Source organism: Alosa sapidissima, chromosome 1 (genome assembly GCF_018492685.1).
Source record: "Alosa sapidissima isolate fAloSap1 chromosome 1, fAloSap1.pri, whole genome shotgun sequence".
NCBI lineage: Eukaryota > Metazoa > Chordata > Actinopteri > Clupeiformes > Clupeidae > Alosa > Alosa sapidissima.
In genome coordinates, this window is record NC_055957.1 from 24,893,415 (window position 1) to 24,913,839 (window position 20,425).

Here is a 20,425-nt window from a genome sequence, read left to right on the forward strand (position 1 = left end):
AAGTGCAGATGCAGACTGATGCATCACTTGTAGATTAAGAATTCATGATTAAAATAAGTGAACACACTGAAACGTTCTTGGACAAGATGATCAAGCAAATTTGAAGTATGGGACTAGGACATAATCTCTAAGAATGTCACTCTACCCCAACAACAATCTCTAAGATTATGCTATCAAAACATAAAGGTCGATATTTTTGCACTGTGTTTCCAACCCAGTAGATGGCAATGTCGAGCGTTTTTGCCTTCAGCCAAAGATACTAAACATTTGAAGAAATATTGTTTGAAAATGGCGTCTTCTATACCTGCACAGCCGCCAAGCTGTGCGTTGCAGAGAACTCTGAGAAAATTAAGCATTACACGTGTAGGCACAGGGCAGAACAGGACATGTCAAGAACCTCTGTATGTCCTCTCATTAGATCGTTACATGAAGGACGCCAATTTCGCGGTATTTTTCCAGGGAAGTATTCACGCCTCAGACAGCTTGTACGATGCCACTTTGACTGATGGAGACTGTAAGATTCGCGTCTCAATCGAACCAAGATTGAATCATCTAATTGTAAAAAAACTATTTCGTTGTGGTAGTACTCTAAAAAATGTGGAATTCTTGGTGGAACAAAATACTGATAAAGGCAATACAGATATTCTCGTTACAAACCTGGAATTAGACCAGCAGTCAGAAGATGCTGCCCTGCTCGCGCTGTCCGAAGTTAATGTAAAATCTCTCCCGTGGTGGGCTGGGGAAGAACCCAGTTCCCTCCCATTGCGAGCACGGAGAAGCACATATCTCCCACTCTGGAATGACTACGACTTTTCTGGAGAAATGTGGCGTGACCGTCCACCTGACGACATGAATGAACGGAGTACATGTGGGTAGACAGATCAATGTAGATGGTTTATTTCTCTTTCTCAATTCAATTTCAATGCAAGTGAGCTTTATTAGCATGAACATATGTTTGCATTGCCAAAGAAGATTTAAACATGAGGTTTACATAGATAATACTTGGAGTACAATATATGGCAAATAGCCATGCATCCACGATTAGCATAATTCAGTTCAATTTGATTTAACGTTGTTTAATTAGCATGACTGTAGGTACAGTGTAAGCACAAAAACAAATCAACAACTTTTTTAATAGCATTGCAACGTTTATCTCTCTCCAGCCCCCCCTCACACACATAGTGTTGAGATAGGTTTTTTACACAGGTATTGAACTATTGTTTATAATGTCCCAATTGTATTTTCAGCATCTCGTGCTCCAGTTTCACTCCGGGAGGTGCGTCAGCGCTTTCTGAGCGATGGGTCACGAATCCGTGGTGATGTCCGTGTGAGAATTCTGCAGAAGTCTAGACTGATACACTACGGCAAAGCAGAGCAGAACTGTTTATGTCCATACAGGGTAAGATGTCTTTTCCTACATGTGCGCTGTATAGCGTCACCTGTACACACACTATACAGCAATATTTTATAGGTTTTGTTGATAGTTAGCATAGTCATGACAGATCTACATCAATTGCCAATTCTTTCCTCTGAGTTTGCATTATACTTTTAGTATAAGAGATGTGCACTTGTCCCCCCCCCCTAGGCTGAGCTGCAGGTGGCAGATGAGTCAGCTAGTGTGTCGGTGGTCCTGTGGAACACCATGTGTATGGAGTGGTACCGGCGGCTGCATCCGGGCATGGTGCTCCGCCTGAGCCGCTTCCGAGTGCGGGAGAGTTTCAGCCACCGTATTGGCCAGAACCCAGAGCCAGACATTGGTACAGTGGTCGGCTTCTCTTCAGCTCGGCACTGGCCAGCGTGCCTGGCTGCCATACAAATACACATCACTGACCTATATTTCACAATGCTCAACAATAGAAAAACAAATAGCCTTATTCTTTATAACACTGTCTTTAATTGGAGCGAGCATCATACTGTCTGACATACCTTGAAAGTAATGCATGTTTTAACTTACCGCTCTATAACAAAAATAAAGGAATATGAGCAGATCAAATGTACAAACTAACCTAGAAAGTTCATCATACGATTTCACTCAACATGTTATGCGTTAACAGCTGGCATTACATCTCTCTCTCTCTCACAGAGATCAGTTTAAACTCCTCTCACCCAAGTGCCATAATTTCCATAGTGTCACCAGTTTCTCCTGAGTGGCATTTACCAGATGTACCACATGACTTTTGTAAGGGGTATGTGTACACACTCACACTGTTCTACACACAGAGATGTACACATATCTGTGAACATGTTAAGCCGGCTTTAACCCTTAACATGTCCAAAATGCTGCTTTCATTGATTCTATCCATTTGTGGTATCTCCCAGGACAGACCTCCAGAGTCGTCCTCATGGTAGCATCTGCGACGTGGTGGGCCTGGTTATCTTCACTGGCAGGCCAGAGTGCGTCAAGAACAAGGGTAATCTTATAAACTCTGACATTGATGCTGACATGTTGATCACAATATTCTGTGTGCATACTAATAGAGCTATAATGCTAGTGGTTGACAATTACAATTAGCATGGCCTATCATTCCCGTAACCATCACACTATAACAGAATTACAGTATTGCCTTTTTTCTGCTCAATGTACTGACAGAGGGTAAGATGGACCATTTCCGCTGGATCCAGTTGGAGGATGGGTCCTGTGATTATCCAGTAATGGTGAAGCTGTACTCTACATCTCAGCCTGATGTCCACAGCACGATCCAACCTAGTGAGTGGAACCCTCTGCATGCTTTAACTGTTCTGTGTTTCTGTTATGCCTCTGATGCTGGGTAGTGATAATAAAGGAACAGAGTTTTACAGTGCGCTACTGGTAATGCCGTCTGGTTCTTTCTCAGTGGCTGTATTTGTCTGCACCAGACTCCAGTTGGTGAGCGGATCATCACAGTTTTACTACCTGACCAACACTCAGTACACACAGGTGTACTGTACAGGTAACCACCTGAACACTGCCACACAGACATGTCCTGAACATGTCCCAAATGTCAGGAAATGTTTTGACAATGACATATCTCACTGTTATCCTTCATGTATGCGTGTATGTGTGAAAGAGCTTGATTGGCCACATACATGCAGTGTTTTGACTCATTGCAGGAACTGGCTGCCCTCTTACAATACCGTATAAAGGGATTCACCCATTCAGACAGTTCCTACAGTGGCTTGATCAGACAGATGAAGGTGATGTAATGAAGCGGTCTGTGGTTGGAGGAAGCTTCATTTACCCACCTCCTCCAGCTTCACTCAAAACCTTCATGGAGGAACGAAAAGGTATTAAATAAACACATATACACAATGCACATATCAGTGATATGAACTGTAAGTATCTATTCCCCAATTTTGTGGTCTACTAGTAAAATGTTTATATTTCTTGCGGGGACACAAATAAGCAATAAGCTCTTAATTAATGTTTTGCCATTGGTATTTTGGTAGTCTCTTTTTATTTTAGCCTTATTAGAGTTAGACAACTGGTGATTTGTGTCTCATTTAAACCTTTGGAGACCTTAGACACACACACAGATGTTTGGCACACTATTCACCTTATTCCGCCACGCCCATTTCAGAAATGTATTTTCTTCCGTCTTGTGTTCAATCTTCCGGTCGGCTATTTCCGGGCTAGTTAGCTTCATTGGGATAACACGGCGGAAGAGGAGGGGAGAGTTAACTTGGGAGGAAACGAAAAATGCTATCAGGAGGTCAGATGGCAATATTGTAGTTCGCCACCCAAGGCTAATCACCTCTATGGAGGGGGTAGATGATGGGCTGAGAGGCCACCGCTGCATATGTCAATAGTAAACCCAATGCATTATCTGATTATTAACTGTCTAAAATGCTAAAACCAAACACTTACTGTGGGGAGTATTACAGAAACTCCAAACTCGCAAATCCTATCTTATCTGTTTGGTAACCTTGGCAACTATGTTTAGAAAGTCATTACAGAACAGCCGCTCCTAAGTCAGTGTTCTCCTAACTTCAGATAGGAAACGTGTATTACAAAAAAGTCCTAAAATCCTAAATAAAGTTCCTAGCTTTAGGATGACCCATAACCTATGATGCCAGTCATCAATGTATTACAATGGATATACTGCTCAATGGGAACTTCGGACACAAAGCAGGCAAAGATGGCGCCCCCCCCTGTTTGCGTGCGGAATAAGGTGAATAGAACAGACAAACCATTTTTGTGTGTGTATGTCACAGCATTAAAGTTCTCCACTGATCGGAAAAGGCAGACTACTGATTCAGCAGTTTAACAAGTTTAATAAAATACACAGCCACTATAATAAATAAGCAGTAAAAAACAGCAATAGTATAAAATCACAGGATCAGTCATTTAGCTCAAAATACACAATGCATACAGCACTTAATCATCATTCAGTCATAATTCATTACCCTCATCAGTAAATGAGAAAATCTCAAAATTGTAGATGGAATGTGACGAGGGCAGGGGAGGCGAGAGTTATAAATAGAGTCCAAACAAACAATAAATAGAGTCTTTTGAATCACGACAGTTCACAATGACAAAGTCTGGGTCCGACAGTGTGAGTGCACCTACTTACGGCAGCAGAGACAATGGGCGGTGGGTCTAGTGAAGTCATCCAATGTACTCTCCTAAACCGCTCCGCAGACTCTTTTAAATGGCTGCACCACTGTGAAAGGAGAGAAAGAAAGCCCTCAGTCGCGAACACAGAGTTTCAGGTCTCACTCACACAAATGCATGCGAGCAGGACGAAGTCCCTTGACTTAGCTCAGATAGGCCCGTCCATCTCGTTCCACTCGTGTCTCTCATCGATGTGCGCTCTGTCGCTGCCTTGTCCACCGGCAAGCCCCTCAGAGCAGACACCACCACAGTCCACACAAATTCTCCTCTAACAAGTCCGCTTTCTCCCGGTTTCTGCTGCTGCGCACTCCCCTGCGTCCGTGCCCTCTCAGTCCATTTCGCATTCTGCCTGTTCCTCAGTTGCACCTGTCTTTTAATTAAACTGGAACAAACGCAAGCCCCACACACCGCCAACACTGGGCGAAGGGGGTTGTGCCCCAGGTACTCACAGCTGTCTGGGATTACGTGGAGCCCTAATTGTAAAGTGGCAGATATAGAAATGTCCACAGCGCATCCTCAACATGCAGTGCTCAATCACATAAGGCCAAATGCCATCACTCCACACCATACAAAATATAATGAATTAAAAGTATAAACCACACAAATGAATGAATAAAACATACCATACCATACATAAAGCACACAGATGAACTAAACCATAAAGCACACAAATTGGGTTCCCAAACTAAAGCACAGCTTAGAATGCTGTTCTCCACTTGCCACATGTGTGTTTCTGTGTGTTTGCAGCACAACCTGGGCTGATCAGTGGACAAGAGCTGAAAGGGCTGTGTGAGAACCTTCAGTACAGGGAGTCTCAGCGCTTCTGTGTCCAGTGCACCATTAGTGCTGTGGAGTACCATCATCAGGTACGGTCAGGGAGAGAGAAGGAAGAACAGCATACACTACTCAGTCACACAGAGGCTCGTGAAGCAGATGGGACTGTCAAGATATTCCTGATTCCTTATATCAGTGGTGTGTTTCGCCTGGTTCGGCTGGTCTCACTGCCTTGATCATTAATTAACTGCAAATGCCTTGTGTGTGCTAGAATGGGATGCATAATTACTTGAAAGTACTAAATGGAGTAAGTGACGAAAACTAAACATCTAACCAGATCTGCTAGAGGCACATTTTAGGGACATTAGTTCTGACATTTCTTTTTCTTTTTGCCTTTTGTGATAGCAGAATGTACAGTATGTCACTGTCAAGCACAGTATTTATTTATTTGCATGTCGTCGGTGACCTTGAAATCTTCCTTGATCCATCCTCACTTCAAGCCTTCCCCTCTCTTTCTCCATCAGGATGATGGACAGACCAGTGTCCTGTCGTCTCCTCATTTGACCACTCCTACAAGCCCAGGCTTACCAGTAGAGCCACAGCCAGTGAAACGGTGTGTGTTTGGGTGTATGTTTGGAACAACTGGGTGTGAATATTTAACTTTTTCTGAATTGTGCCTTGGCATTTGTGTAAAGAAAATGAATTTAATTGCTAATGTTAATTAGATGCGTTGTTGATGTGCTAATATTTGTTTTTGATATGTAGGTCACCTAGAGGGCAGAAAAGGCCAAACCCCATCACAGCTGGAACTCCTAGGAAGAGGTGTGTGTGGTATTAGTCCACATGTTGCACAGAATCTGATCTACTATGTATGTACGAGTGTGTGTGTCTAACATTTCCTCTAACGTGTCGTCTTCAGACTGATTTTACCTTCATCTGACTCCGAGGAGATCTCTGACAGTGGTGAGTGGTCTTGTTTAACAGGTTTGGGATCAGTGGATGATTGATGTTTGTATAGCAGAGCCTTGCTGTGTTACCGTGTCTGCCTATCCCCCAATTTCAAATTGTAGTTAGATATAAAACGTGTACCTGATATAAACAACATATGGAGCCTTTAATTTTCCATTCTCTCTCTCTCTCTCTCTCTCTCTCTCTCTCTCTCTCTCTCTCTCTCTCTCTCTCTCTCTCTCTCTCGTTTTCCCCCAAAGGGTTGTCTCTATTCGATAGTGCGATGGAGTTTCTCATAGGAGATGAAAAAAATGTAGATGATGCTGGTAATGACGACGACGATAGTAACAGTTTCGTCACCGCGGATACCAGCCCAGCCTGCTCCTTCAGCCTCTCTCGAGCTGCCATGGAAACTATCCCACGCACCTTCTGTTACCGGCGGCGACACGTCCAGGCCAGTGCCACAGGCCTTCAGCCTAACAGCTTCCAGAAGCTCCTCCCGTTTGCGGAGCTTGAGTCCTTCAGCCCTGCTCCCTTCTACAAAGGCCACTACACACTGCAGCTGCGAGGTATTCCAGAAACCTTGAAGGGCTGAGTTTGCCATTTTTGATATATTGTTGATATTTATGCCCAGCAGCCAATCAGATTGTACCCACCCTTCAACGTGTTGATTCGCTGAATTTGTTTATGGCTTCATCCAAGCCACTATGTTTGTTTAGAGCCAGGACTGCACGAACTCTGAAGCTTTATTGAACACACACACACTGAACAGACAGATAGAAGACCATTAGGGTCGATTCACTGTATTTGACAAAAACTTTTATTGAGCTGAAATCACAGATTGCAACTTTTAAGAGACAACTTCACTGGATGGATTAGTCTTCTGTTTCATTAAAGATGCAAGCTAAAATAATTGTTGTCGCTCTGTTGTAATTAGAAGTGCTCAGACAACCCTGTGTAGAAATCAGAACTCTGAAAGTTTGTTGTGTGTGTGTGTGTGTGTGTGTGTGTGTGTGTGTGTGTGTAGCTCTCTCTGACGGGGTTGTAGTGAATGCCCTGTTCCTTCCTGCTTCCCTGGAGTCCAATCACTGGAGGCCACTCCCCCACCGTCATGCCAACAGCTGGGAGAGCATCCTATCACATGGTGGCTTCTCACCACACGTCCCACCCCCTAGCCCAGGTATAAGTATAAGTATATATACTTTTTTTGATCCCGTGTGGGAAATTTGGTCTCTGCATTTAACCCAAACGGTGAATTAGTGAAACACAAACAGCACACAGTGAACACACAGTGAGGTGAAGCACACACTAATCCCGGCGCAGTGAGCTGCCTGCTTCAATGGCCGTGCTCGGGGAGCAGTGAGGGGTTAAGTGCCTTGCTCAAGGGCACTTCAGCCGCGGCCCACTGGTCGAACCGGCAACCCTCCGGTTACAAGTCCAGAGTGCTAACCAGTGGGCCACGGCTGCCCCAAGTGAGCACTGACATAAGAGATGCTAGAGTTAGTATGGGAAACTGAGGACCAGTCAGCTGTTAAAAGTGAAAGGCGTGGAAGAGCATTACTGTGAGATTTAGCCCAGTGTAACTGTGTTGGTGATGGCGTGGGAGAGCATGACTGAGATTTAGCCCAGTGTAATTTGTTTGTAATGGTGTGGGAGAGCATGACTGAGATTTAGACCAGTGTAACTGTGTTGGTGATGTTCATGTACTGTTCCTCCTCTAGCGGACCTGATGGCCATTAAAACTCAGCTGGTCAATCAGAAGTTGGTGTGTGTGCTGGAGGCTTGTCCGCTGGGCAGAAACAGACTGGAGCTGGTTCTGAGTCGGGCCTTTCCTTTGCAGAGCTAAGTCATGAGTATATGAAAGACTTACATACATTTACACGTATGTATGCAAGATGTGCCATCACTCACACATTAAGAATGTACTGAGGGAAGCCAGATGCACTTTACTTGTTTGATGTAAATAATTATGTAAGTAAATGTAAATATTTTTGATTCACATTTTAATTGCTGTATTTACAGTGTTGATCCTACTACCTTATGAATTTTGATGTATGTGCAAAATAAATCTGCTTACGTTGAAGCTCTATTTTGTAAAGTAATGTTATTTTTTTTTTTAGTTATACTATGTGATATATTTTAGCTGTATCAAGACGCAGCTGATACATTTAAAATGTTTTAAGGTTTTTTGTGGGAAAAAATGTGAAAATGTGGACATAAATGTGTGATAATAATTGGACATAATTGTGTGAATTGACACATAAGGGTTAGTCTAGTCTGGTAACTGACAGTGTTTTTGTTTTTACCTTAAAGCCACAAGAGGGCGCCCTTGGTTATCTTATACTTCAACTCAAACTCAACTGATCTGTTAGCAAAGGCCAGGCAGGTTATGCATGAGCACACAGTCAGAGTGTTTAGCATATTTGTTTGGTTTTGTCTTTGAGCTTGTTGGGTATTCTACATTTATTCTATGGACCCTTTCAACAATAAAAACAAAAACAATGCTTGAACGTTCTATTTGGGCCCCAATCTACTTCCTCTGCATTAAGATAACATATGGAATGTTAAAAAGGAAGTCTTGTGGGGCCAACTATGATGCTGATAATGGAACTCTCTTGAAAGGGTCCATATTTTAATGAGATTATCCTCAATCACTTTCTACATGCTGTTTCTTATATCAGATATAAACAGTGGACACTAGGGAAAACTGCATTTGTCTTTAGTTAGATTGGCCAATGCACAGAACCAAATGCCATGATCGTACTGGCAGTAGCAGACTTTTATCAATACCAAACTATACTCTATACCAAACAAATGACCCCCACTTTTGAGAAGGTATTGCTGAAATGTGGACACCATTCCCTGAGTGGTCAAGGAAAGTGGTCATTTGTTTCTGACTTATGTGACTAGTCTGGGTGTTGTTCTCAATGACACCAGTGTGTTCATATTAGCATACACAGTTTTAACATCAAGGTTAAGTGGCTTATCTCAGACATTAGTTGAGACGTGTGTGTGTGCGTCTGTGTGCGCAGTTCTTGACGCCATAAGCTCATGTGGAATTTTTGTAATAAACCTCTAATCTCTGCTGCTGTGGAAGAATATGTGATTGTTCATTAAACACACAGACACATATGCAGACACAGAGAGCAGTTTTTGGGGGAGAGTGCATACAAGCACACCCACCAACCAGCCACGCACACACACCGGGGAATGGGAAACACTCCCTCTCACACAGAGAAGCAATGCATACACGTGTCCCCATTTCCACAGTCCCCATTAAGCCCCTCTAATGAACCAGAGGCTCAACATCACACTAGAGGCAGTTGGTAGTGACCACACACACACACACACACTCTTACAGGCTCACTAACTCCTGGCCTTTTTTCTGGCAGTTGTGAGACTTGTGCCCAGCGTGATTTCGATCTGTTCAATCTGTTCTAGTCTGGCCTTGACACTTGAGGTAGCTTTTTTGCTCTAACAAGTCTGTCACACTGTTTCAGTTCGCCATATGACTCCCTCACTGCTGGGAAGAGTGTGTCCATGTGTGTGTGGCTGGGCTGGTTGGTTGACCAGTGTGAGGAACTGCAGCTTTTCACTCATCAGGAAGTCATTCAACACACACACTCTCGCAGGCACATGCGCAACACGCTGATAACACAACCATTGTCTGACTTTGGTGCACTCTGGGGACATGTTTACACATTCACAAGGACAAGTGTGTGTGTGTCATGAGTGTCTGTGTGTACTGTTACTGTTTAAATAAGAGAAACTTGTTAAAGTCTGTGGCCCGTGTAAAGTGTGGTGAGGGAGGGTAGAGGTCATATGTATGATGTTGACAGGATAGCTGGTACCAAGAACAGCAAGTGTATGGGAACAACAGCCCCCTCTCTCCATATTCCCCTCTTGCTCTGTGTCTCCTACTTCTCTGATTTGGGCAGATTAACATTCTAACGGTCAGATCCCTCAAATCCGCAGGAACCAAAGAGCTCATTAGGCGCCCCCCCCCCCCCCCTCCCCCGTCTCTCCACCTCTCACCTCCGCCTTTCTCTTCTCCCTGTACACAGTCTTTCATTTTTCACCTCTTCTCCAAGTTTGCTACTCACTCCTCATCAGATATGTACAATGGCACACCAAGACCACTCACAAAGGGTAGTACTAAAAGACTGACTTTCAATTTAACAAGGTTGCAGTATTCCTCTAATACTACAGCAGCTAATACTCACATGGACGTTCAAGTAAGGGGACTCAGTAAATGTGGTTAAAGCAGCAGTGCTGTGCCATGGATTTCCATGCTGGGAGGTTAATAAATTCAGAATAGGGGTCATTAAAGAAATTAACTAATTACTTCATCTATTAATGAATTGTGTATTCTATTTTAGGAAAGTAGTGTTAAAGTGATACTATTGGTGAATTACCTTCACCTTACTTGTGGCATGCCACACATTATAGAGGGCAAAAGGAATCTCATTATTTTTTCCAGTCCCAAACCAAAATTGACAGACTGTTTTCTGGCTGGAGGATGAACCTGAGCTTATTGTTAACAATACTGAGGGATCCATTCTCTCTTTCCCAATGAAAGGTGAGATAAGTGGGTGGTTTGTTTGTAGGCGGTGTTCCGGATCATTTAGAGAGGTTCAACTGCTTTGTTTTTGTTTTTAAAAGCCCGCTGTTTTATTTCCAGTTTGTGTGTTTGGTTGGGTGGGGGTGGGTCTGAAAATACCATGTGAGGTTAAACTCCCATGAACATTTCCAGAGAAAATTAATACATTAATTTTGCTTTTTTTATTTTTAATTAATACAACTGAATACCAGGAAGACCTTTGGTTATCAACACTTACTGAAGTCTGTAGGTCAATATGATGGGTTATCTGAATAATTCTGAGTGGTCACTTAGAGTTATCACTTCCAGTAGGCAACTTACAAACAGGCAACCTGGCCAAATATGAACATGACCACAACCTGTAGCCTACACCCAGTGTTGTCTGTATACTTTTACATTATGTTGAAATTCTTTACATGTTATGACATCTGTTGTACATTACTTCAGAACATGCGTTTGTATACAGAACAAATGGGACTGATATATTTAGATTACAGTCAATAAACTAACTACATGCTGGTATAGACAACACTAATTAATGTGCTAACATAAACATAGTGTATTATTGAGACAATGAAGCATTATTGAGTGTTTTTTTTGCTAGTAACAGATAATATTATTATTTTAAGAAAGTTTGTAAAAGCTTACATATATATATATACGTATATGTATATATACTGTAGTATTATTATTCTACACACAATGTTTAAGAGTGTTGAGTGCTGGAGAGTGATCACTGCCAAATTAGTGGATATATGTCAATTGTGTCCCTTTCAGCTTGCCTTACTAAATGGGGAACAGGAAGTCTCTCCTCCTTTGGCCACTGCCTCCCGCCCCTCACCCATCTCATATGACACCTCTCAGAAGAGTCAAATGGGAAGTGCACCCTGGACACTTTCACACCATACACAACTTCATTCATGTCTATGTTTACATAGTCAACACTTCCATCAGCCATAAGTCAAGTTTGACATTAACAACTTTAGCCAGTACTAATTGTGTGTGTGTGTGTGTGAGAGAGAGAGAGAGAGAGAGATTATTTTGCTTTAGTTTTGTAGTTTTTGCCTTTAGGTCCAATTAAGAGTGTTGAGATGAATCACTACAGGTGAAATGTGAGGATGAAGACAGGTTTTTTAAAGGTGTACTCCTAAGGAATAAGGAACGGAATGCCAACCTGGCTCTGATCCACAGAGGGAGAGAGAGAGTGAGAGAATGAAAGAGAGAGAGAAAGAGGGAGGGAGCACGTCAGGGAGGATAGCATTTCCACTCAGAACGATGGGAAGGGAGGCTGCATTCTGGTTTGGTGAGTTTCAGGGCAGGGAACACACACACACACATACTCACACAAAGAGAACAGGTTCACAGACCAGCCCAGTCAGTGAGAAATTACACTAAACATTTCCTTCTGCAGAGGTTGATTCGGAGAAGTCTTTCCCTCTGGCACACATACTTTTTCTACCTCAGTGGATATTTTGACTACCCACTACTGTCTACTGTATATCTGTAAGGTAGGAGTTTTTTCACTTTTAAATAAGTGTGTGAGTGTGTTTGTATGTGTGTGTGTGTGAATATTAGTCCATTCTTTTTGTGTGTGCCGGTACTGTTGGAGTTCTTTCTTTCATTTTTTCCTGTGGAATGTGCGGCTTATGTCAGCAAGAGGCAGGTACTGAACCCCAGCAAGCACTAATTACTCTTGCCCTCCCTCCCTCCTTCTCCCCCCCCCCTCTCTCTCTCCTTCAACCTCTTTCTGGGATCCCTTGTTTCCCCTCCCTCCATCTGAAGGAGAAGCAACAGCAGGGAACTGAAAGAGAGAACAACAGAAACCAAAAGAAAAAAAGAAGAGAAACTGCAGAGGAGAAGAAGACTCTTGCTGCCACGGCAGGGAAGAGCTCAGTTGAGAGAAGACCCCCGAACCCCACACTGGGAATCCAGTACACGAGAGACAAGCAGACGCGGCAGTCGAGGGGGGTCTGAAGAATGACCCTGTTTGGATGTTTGTCCTCCTCAGTTTGATCACCAGGGGTATCAGGACTTTGACTCAGCTTCACAGGTAAGAGCAACCTGTTCATGTCGACCAAAGTCTCCATCTCAGAGTCTGCTTGGTATGTGTTTCTGTTTCTCTCTCTTTCTCTCTCTTTCTCTCTCTTTGGAATCTTGTTCTTTTTATATTCATATTCCCCTGTAGTTGCCTCTCTTGCATTTGGTGTTTCACAATCCTGTGACCACAGTTAATCACGTACACACATGCACAGACTCACACCTCCACATGTACAGAGAGAGAGAGAGAGAGAGAGAAAAGGTAGGGAAAAAGAAACACACACACACATTTGCCTTTTCAGTCTTTCCTTCTTTGACCTTTTCCTGGAGTCCATGTGAGGAACACAGCCCCCCCCCATCTCTCTGCCCCCCCCCTCCTCCTCCTCCTCCTCCTCCCACCCCTCTGTCTCTAACTGTCCGTTTCTAGTTGTGAAAACTGGGTGTAAAGTCAGCCCATGTTTCTGCAGTCTGTGTTGTGTAACTGCACACAGAGGGTGAGCTGTAGTGTGTGTGTGTGTGTGTGTGTGTGTGTGTGTGTGTGTGTGTACGTGTGTGCGTGTGTGCGTGCGTGTGTGCGCGCGTGCTGTGTATTGAAGAATCGGGTTTCGGGACTCACACAGAGAGAGAGAGCGAGAGAGAGAGCGAGGAAGAGAGAGAGAATGAGGCTGAGCTGGAGGCAGGCTGTAGCAGGATACAGTGTGCCACTCCTCTGTACTCCCTTGTGTTGTCTCCGCTAGGCTGAGGGGTCACTGCTGGACCTGCGCTGGGTCAAGGTCACTCTCAGAGTACCACCCTTCAAGCACTACGACCGCCTCGCTGGCACCTGTCCAGATTGGAGATCTGTCACCAGTCTGATGCATACCACTCCTTCACACAGGCTGCCACACAGGTTCACGTCCACTGAGCCATGATGGACCTGGACTTGATAGCACTATCTTTACACACACACACACAGACACACACACTCACACACAGAGAGATAGAACAGGAGCAGTTTATGGGATTTACTTTATTCAGGTTGTATGAAAGTACAGAAAATTGGAGAGGGGAAGAGCACCTGAAAAAGTGTGTGTGTGTGTGTGTGTGTGTGTGTGTGTGTGTGTGTGTGTGTGTGTGTGTGTGCATGTGCACAAATGATCAGATGACTGGAAGAAACATCACTGTAGTTACTGTAAATAATGCTCCCAGTGGGGGTGTCAAGGAGACCAGATAAGCCATCTCTCTCTCTCTCTCTCTCTCTCTCTCTCTCTCTCTCTCTCTCTCTCTCTCTCTCTCTCTCTCTCTCTCTCTCTCTCTCTCTCTCTCTCTCTGTGTGTGTGTGTGTGTGTGTGTGAGAGAGAGAGAGAGAGAGAGAGAGAAAGAGGTTTCTACAAATCTTAATCAGTGTATTCCACTTTGTAAGTTTCCCCCATATCTCAGTTCTGAATGGGTTGAGCTATCAATCTCATTCTGCTTCTCAGTCGCCATCTCTGTCTCTCCCTTCTCCCCCTCTTTCTCTCACTCGTTTTGTTTGGGGATAATAGTTAGAGTATCAGGGCACAGACAAGGACACTGTGATTGGTTGCCTCTGTCCCACTGATACTTATCACTTCTTAGTAATGTGTGTGTGTGTGTGTGTGTGTGTGTGTCCGTGTGTGTCCGCGTGTCCATGTCCTGTGTTTATGTGTGTGTGTGTGTGTGTGTGTGTGTGTGTGTGTGTCTCCGTGTGTCCATGTCCTGTGTGTGTGTGTGTGTGTGTGTGATTACACCTAACCTCCATAGACACTTAAGTGTAAAACCTGTTCCACTTGTGAGTTTTATTTAAACTCAGAGGGAGAGATCTTGAGGTCAGCTCAGACTCTAAGAGTCATATGACAGGTCATGTGATCTGAGCTGTGTCACTCAACAGGGCTCAGTCACGCTGCCCCGCTCAACTTCCTGCTTCTGGAATCCCACATACACAGATTTATTGGTTTGTGTGGTTAGAGCAACATATTTTTTCCTGACAATAGGCTCTGCCTGAGAGCGCACTGTTGTGAATAGCCATGCAGATAAAAAGCACAAAAGAATACACAGTTGTTAAGATCTTGCACATCATATACAGATGAGAGGGAGAGGAGGAGTGTATGAGAGAGAGAGAGAGAGAGAGAGAGAGAGAAAGGCAGACTGTGAGTTAGGTTTGGTTTGCTGACTGGTGTATTGAGTCTGAGTTTCTGTAGATAGCCACGGCTGACCTCGTTCATTGCACTGTTTGTCTTAAATGTGTGTGTTTGAGTATGTGACGTGTGTAGGTTTTGTGCAGATAAACATTTTTATTTTCCATTCCCTCTAAAATATTTGGTCTATGTATACTTCAAATTGTTGAGCATACAAAACATCAGACATGCATGTTCATTTGCGACTTCCTCCATTTTATCCCAAGCTCTCTTTTTTTTATTTTGCAGCCACAAATAGGTTTAATAAAACTGCTTTAGACACTAGTGTTTTTATACATGGTGACTAAGACACACATGTATGCAGACAGAGAGAAAGTCTGTTAGCAGTGAGTATTGACAAAGAAATAGACCCAGCTGATAAAAGTCCCGATTACACATTCATAAAAATCACTCCTGAGTTAAACAACGGGTGAGTTCAAAAGATCATCATCCCAAGCAAACTGGACAAATGTTTTATCAGAAAGTATTCCTTTGAAAGAAAATGTATCACTTAATTTCCAACAATTCTATAAAGGATGTATGTCCTTGTTTGCACCATTGAAGTGTTTAGGCCAAGAGAGGTGGTAGGGTCTGGCGGAACTGTGTTTAATGAGATATCAAAGGCAACAACCATTTCGAGCTACTATATAATAACTTGCTGATAAGATGCTCTTTTATCCGCAATCCTATTTCAAGCGATTGCTACATTAGTGTTAGTGTTAGTTTTAGCAAGTGTTTTTCACTGGCATTGCATATTTGTGTGTGCGTATGTGTGGCTGAGAGAGTAGTCATTTTCATTTTATGAAGACTGACGGATGGAAGGCGGGATTTGCTGAGACCCAAGTTGCTGAGGCCCATTTTTAGACACCCCACTGTGTGTCAGTATAGCTTAAGACACACACACACACACACACACACACCGTTTTTGCCGACATAATTCTTTCTGGATTGAACCCAGTCACCCAATGTTGGGCCTTAATACAGTTACACCACCTCATTCCCCAGTCCCTCCATCTATCTCTCTCTCTTTCTCTCTCTCTCGCTCTCTCTCTCTGTCTCTCTCTCTCTCTCTCTTTCTCTCTCTCTCTCCTGCCCCCATTCCCTTATCTTGGACACACTGGAGCTTTTTAAGCAGAGGATGCAGAACTACCTTAAGTGACAAACGTAATTGTCCCTCAGTCTAGTAGCATCATTATTTATACAATCAATGCAAAACAATGATCTGTAACAGCAACATGCAAGATAAAAGCACTGTTATCAGCAGACCTGTATCCAGTATCCCCCAGTCCAGTCCTTATGATTTAGAAGACTTCTGTTACAGACACCAGGGCTCTGGCCTTCGTTTCCTTCGTAGCGATGTATGATATCCAATATTATTAACTGCCAACTGCATCCATGAGTAGAGGACAGAGGAAGGGATAGATAGAGAGAGAAGAGAGAGAGAGAGAGAGAGAGAGAGAGAGTGGGGGGTATATAGAGATTCCCTCTGCATACCTGCACACAATGGATCATTTGTTGGTCCTGTGGGCTGTGATAACAGCATTGTGTGTGTGTGTGTGTGTGTGTGTGTGTGTGTGTGTGTGTGTGTGTGTGTGTGTGTGTGTGTGAACAAGCGATTGTGTGCGCTTTCGTATGCTCATAGTGTAGTAAAACTCGGATAAATTCTTTGGTGTATTACTTTGCTCACACAATCTATAATCTGCTTGTGGATTGTGCTGTTCCTGACAAGCAGCTACTTTGTAGTGTGTGTGTGTGTGTGTGTGTGTGTGTGTGTGTGTGTGTGTGTGTGTGTGTGTGTGTGTGTGTGTGTGTGTTTGAGACAGAGCTTGTCCTATTTATCTGGATGTATTTACAACCAATTCTTTAAAGGTGCCATGTGTAAGAATTGAGGTAAAAATATCCAAAAAATGAGCTACACACATCAAGAGAATGAGAAGAAATAAGGGTGATGATGTCATTAAAAAAATGACAAGGTATAGTGCTGCAGAGATATCAACCTGAATTAGCATGCTAAATTACTAGCCACAGCCTGACAGGTTTGATAATACCAGTTTCGGCCATGGGAGGCGGTATGCGGGCAACATAACCGCCAGCCAAACTGCAATACACGTTTCTCGGTTGTTACTCTAGGGTAGACCAACTCACTTTCTGGAGGTATACTGCCCCCATCTTTTATGGAATGTGGAGTATGAATTGATTTTTTGGCGGACATTACACATGGCACCTTTAACGGTTTTATGTTTGGAACGGCTTAAAAAGCATTGTGGACGAAGGGGGATGATGAGGGCCTAAATATGGAATTCGGCCTCAAGGTTAAACTTTCCTGTATGTCACAAAAGTAGATGAGTAACTTCCAATGCTCTGACATTATTTTACATCGCTTATAAAGTCATTAGAGAGACAGCCCTCCCTACAGTCATTCACACTCACGTTCCCAATGATTCATGGTCTTGTTCATTATCACTTTGCCAGAGCAATCAGCCAACACACCACCATAAACATGCTATTGGCTGTCACACCACTAGGTGTCACTGTAGTTAACATAGTTGACACACCACACATGTATACTGCACCTGTAGTCACTTGGTGTGGGAAATAAAAATGCATTTTGATTTAAATTCTAAAACATGTTTTTCTTCTCCTTTTTCCAGCCCTCCCTCTATCTCTCCTTTCACCCCTCTTGGAAAGTTGCATATAATACGCCTCAGCAGACTTTGTACTCTTTGATAAGTTGTTTTACACAACAGTGTTGTTTTACATAAATATAGCTACATACCCTTGGCACCGCACAAGCCCTGTTTATGGCTTACCCCCAATGCTCAAAGCTTTATGGCTCTCATAAGCGGGACTTTTATGACACACACACACAGCATAAGAACATTACACACAAACACAGTCTGCTTCTTCCACACATAGAGACAGAAATACAAAGCTAGTTTAATTATGCCCTGTATTATGGATCTGACAAATGTTTACACTTTTTGTAAATGCATATGGCCCCACAGAAATTTCAGTCAATTCATGTCAATGCCTTCACATTTTTTAATGTGTTCTAAAGGGCAAGCCAATGTCCCCTCAGGTCATGAAAATCATGAACACATAAAACCAAAAAGCTTCTCTCCTCTGGAGTCTAGCTCGGTACCAATGTCCTTCTCCAAAACAATATTTGTTAGGGAATATATGGCCATGAAAAGTTCCAATTGCAAGGTTTACAGGTTGAATTTCTCGATTGAACATGTTTTGAGGAGTTTTTGAGGGTTTTTTTTCTTTTGTGAATAAAGTCTTTACCAGTTTATAGGATAAAATCGCAAACCACTTAGCAATTAAACTCACTACATTCAGTGTGTTACAAAACAAAATTGTGTTAAATAAAAACCCAAAGCTTTTTCCTCTCCTTTAGAATATCCTCCACAGTTGAGATGGGCACTTTGGACCTTCACGTACGGCCATTAGCTATTAACTCAGCTCCAGTGTCCTCTGGCCCACATGCTCCTTAGAACCACTGCTTGCAGCGCTTGGGCCCCGTGCCTGCCTTGTTCATCGCTAACATTCAGTTGAACTGTTAATGGTGAACAAGGAAGTGTAAGGCTTGCCCTTGTTTTTGACATATGCTCACTAATGATGAATCAGTGAAAGACATTTCTGAGACTTTCAAGGAAGTGGTCGAGCAACCGTGACTGAGACATTGCATAGTGCTTTCATGCAGTGGGAGTGAAAATGTTTTCCTTTAAAAAGAGATATGTGTGGAATGCACTTTATCACAACTGCTTTTGTAGCATTGGTGTGTTTGTGCGTGTGTGTGCATGTGTGTGTGCGTGTGTCTGCTGATGTGTGCCTGGTATGGCCAACCAAACATTTATTCCCTGAACTCAAAATTCTCCCTCATTCAATTACCATGATTAACAGAAGAATACTTTGACAAACATATACTCACGCCCCTTTTAGGCGGAGGTGTTCATGAGACTTGTGATCTCATCAGGACAAAACAAGCGGAGATTGATTGATTATAGCCACAAAATGGTAATGGAAACCAGTCCGTAGAATCAGAGATTAGAACCAAGGAACAAGTTCAGATTTTTGAGGCCTTGAACAAAAACACACACACACACGGAAGCAACATATACTCAGACCTAAAAAACTGTCACTCATTCTGTCTCTTAAACAACTTACAGTCACACCCTAGAACTTTGCTCTTGAAAGAAAGAGAGAGAGACCCCTCTATTCTTCAGCCCCTCCTCTCTACGCAAACATGTGACTCCTTCAGATCCCGCCTGTGCTCAGGTGTATGTGTGTGAATGTGTGTGTGTGTGTGTGTGTGTGTGTGTGTGTGTGTGTCTGTCTGTTTCAGCTTGACTGCCCAGGTGAAGACAGTGAGTGTAGAAGCTGAGCAGGGTTGAGAAGGGAGAAGAGAAAAGGAAGGGGGCCGAGAGAGAGAGAACGCGAGAGTGTGTGTGTATGTGTCAGTCACAGCACATCACAGAAGGAGGCAGGTATGGCAACTTTACTTTGCTACTTTGAGAATCTCTGTGTCCGTGTGTGTTTTGCAGTATTTTAATTTAGTACTAGTGCGTACCATTTGCTCAGAGATTAGGAGTTCAGAATGGCTTGAGAATTTGGGCTTTGAATGTGTGTGTATGTGTCTCTGTTGGACTCTGTGTTTGTACATTTGGAGTGTAAGCATGTATAGAGTGTGTGTTATGTATTTATATGGTTTATCACCATGTACAGTGTGGGTGATATCCATTTCTATGTATTTATTTATTTCAGAAGTATATCTTGGGGCTTTGTCCCTTTATTCAGATAGAACAGTGAAAAGAGACAGGAAGCAAGTGGGCGAGTGAGATGAGGGGGTATTGGGAAATGACCGCAGGTCGGATTTGATCCCAAGTCTCCTTGGGCATTTGAATCCGAATGTGACATCCACTACAACTCCCTGTGCATGTATTTTGATGATGTATATTTCTAATATATGGTTCTATGCATCTCTTAGTGCATACACGTTATCTATTATACACATCTGGTGATGGGATTCATCTGTGTTATGAAGTCAACAAGGGAACACAGGCCCATGCACTTACATTAAGACAAACAATTAAAATAGATCTTACAATCACATCCTGGATGATGCACAATTTAATATGAGCAGATACATGCACACTCATACACTCACACACACTCACACATACACACACACAGAGAGAGAGAGAGAGAGAGAGTCACAAAAGGGGAAAGAATGAATGAACAGCTGACCTTGTGTGACCTTCATGAACAGAGATCTAACAATTGTTTCTAAATACTTCC

At 43.1% G+C, this 20,425-nt stretch overlaps 2 protein-coding genes across 8 annotated transcripts in view; both read left to right on the plus strand.

Annotated features, from left to right (window-relative positions):
- Nucleotides 1–288: 288 nt before the first annotated feature.
- si:ch73-71d17.2 (RPA-related protein RADX) lies at nucleotides 289–8,400 on the plus strand. The gene is made up of 15 exons (XM_042110051.1): nucleotides 289–868; nucleotides 1,248–1,399; nucleotides 1,586–1,757; nucleotides 2,084–2,186; nucleotides 2,320–2,411; nucleotides 2,591–2,707; nucleotides 2,835–2,930; nucleotides 3,091–3,264; nucleotides 5,339–5,457; nucleotides 5,890–5,978; nucleotides 6,131–6,187; nucleotides 6,285–6,328; nucleotides 6,574–6,882; nucleotides 7,341–7,493; nucleotides 8,035–8,400. Exons 1-15 carry the CDS (start codon nucleotides 289–291, stop codon nucleotides 8,157–8,159), a joined length of 2,382 nt encoding a protein of 793 aa, XP_041965985.1. The 3' UTR covers nucleotides 8,160–8,400.
- Nucleotides 8,401–11,984: 3,584 nt separating this feature from the next.
- The window catches only part of rbm47 (RNA binding motif protein 47), a 20,370-nt gene continuing 11,929 nt past the window's right edge, over nucleotides 11,985–20,425 (plus strand). Inside the window, exons 1-3 of one of the 7 annotated variants that reach the window (XM_042092457.1) lie at nucleotides 11,985–12,421; nucleotides 12,696–12,963; nucleotides 19,473–19,610. In XM_042092457.1, coding sequence (XP_041948391.1) covers nucleotides 19,580–19,610 — 31 coding nt within the window. In that variant the 5' untranslated portion in view covers nucleotides 11,985–12,421; nucleotides 12,696–12,963; nucleotides 19,473–19,579. Of the gene's footprint in view, nucleotides 12,422–12,695; nucleotides 12,964–19,472; nucleotides 19,615–20,425 lie in introns of all 7 variants that reach the window. The other 6 variants (XM_042092439.1, XM_042092449.1, XM_042092467.1 and 3 more) reach the window with 6 other exon arrangements.

Bases quoted from the DNA above. Each gene is read 5' to 3' on its own strand.
- si:ch73-71d17.2 (XM_042110051.1), top strand. From the start codon at position 289: ATGGCGTCTTCTATACCTGCACAGCCGCCAAGCTGTGCGTTGCAGAGA. The intron at 2,412-2,590 runs GTAATCTTATAA...ATGTACTGACAG, and splicing joins AGAGTGCGTCAAGAACAAGG to AGGGTAAGATGGACCATTTC. The intron at 5,979-6,130 runs GTGTGTGTTTGG...TTTGATATGTAG, and splicing joins GAGCCACAGCCAGTGAAACG to GTCACCTAGAGGGCAGAAAA.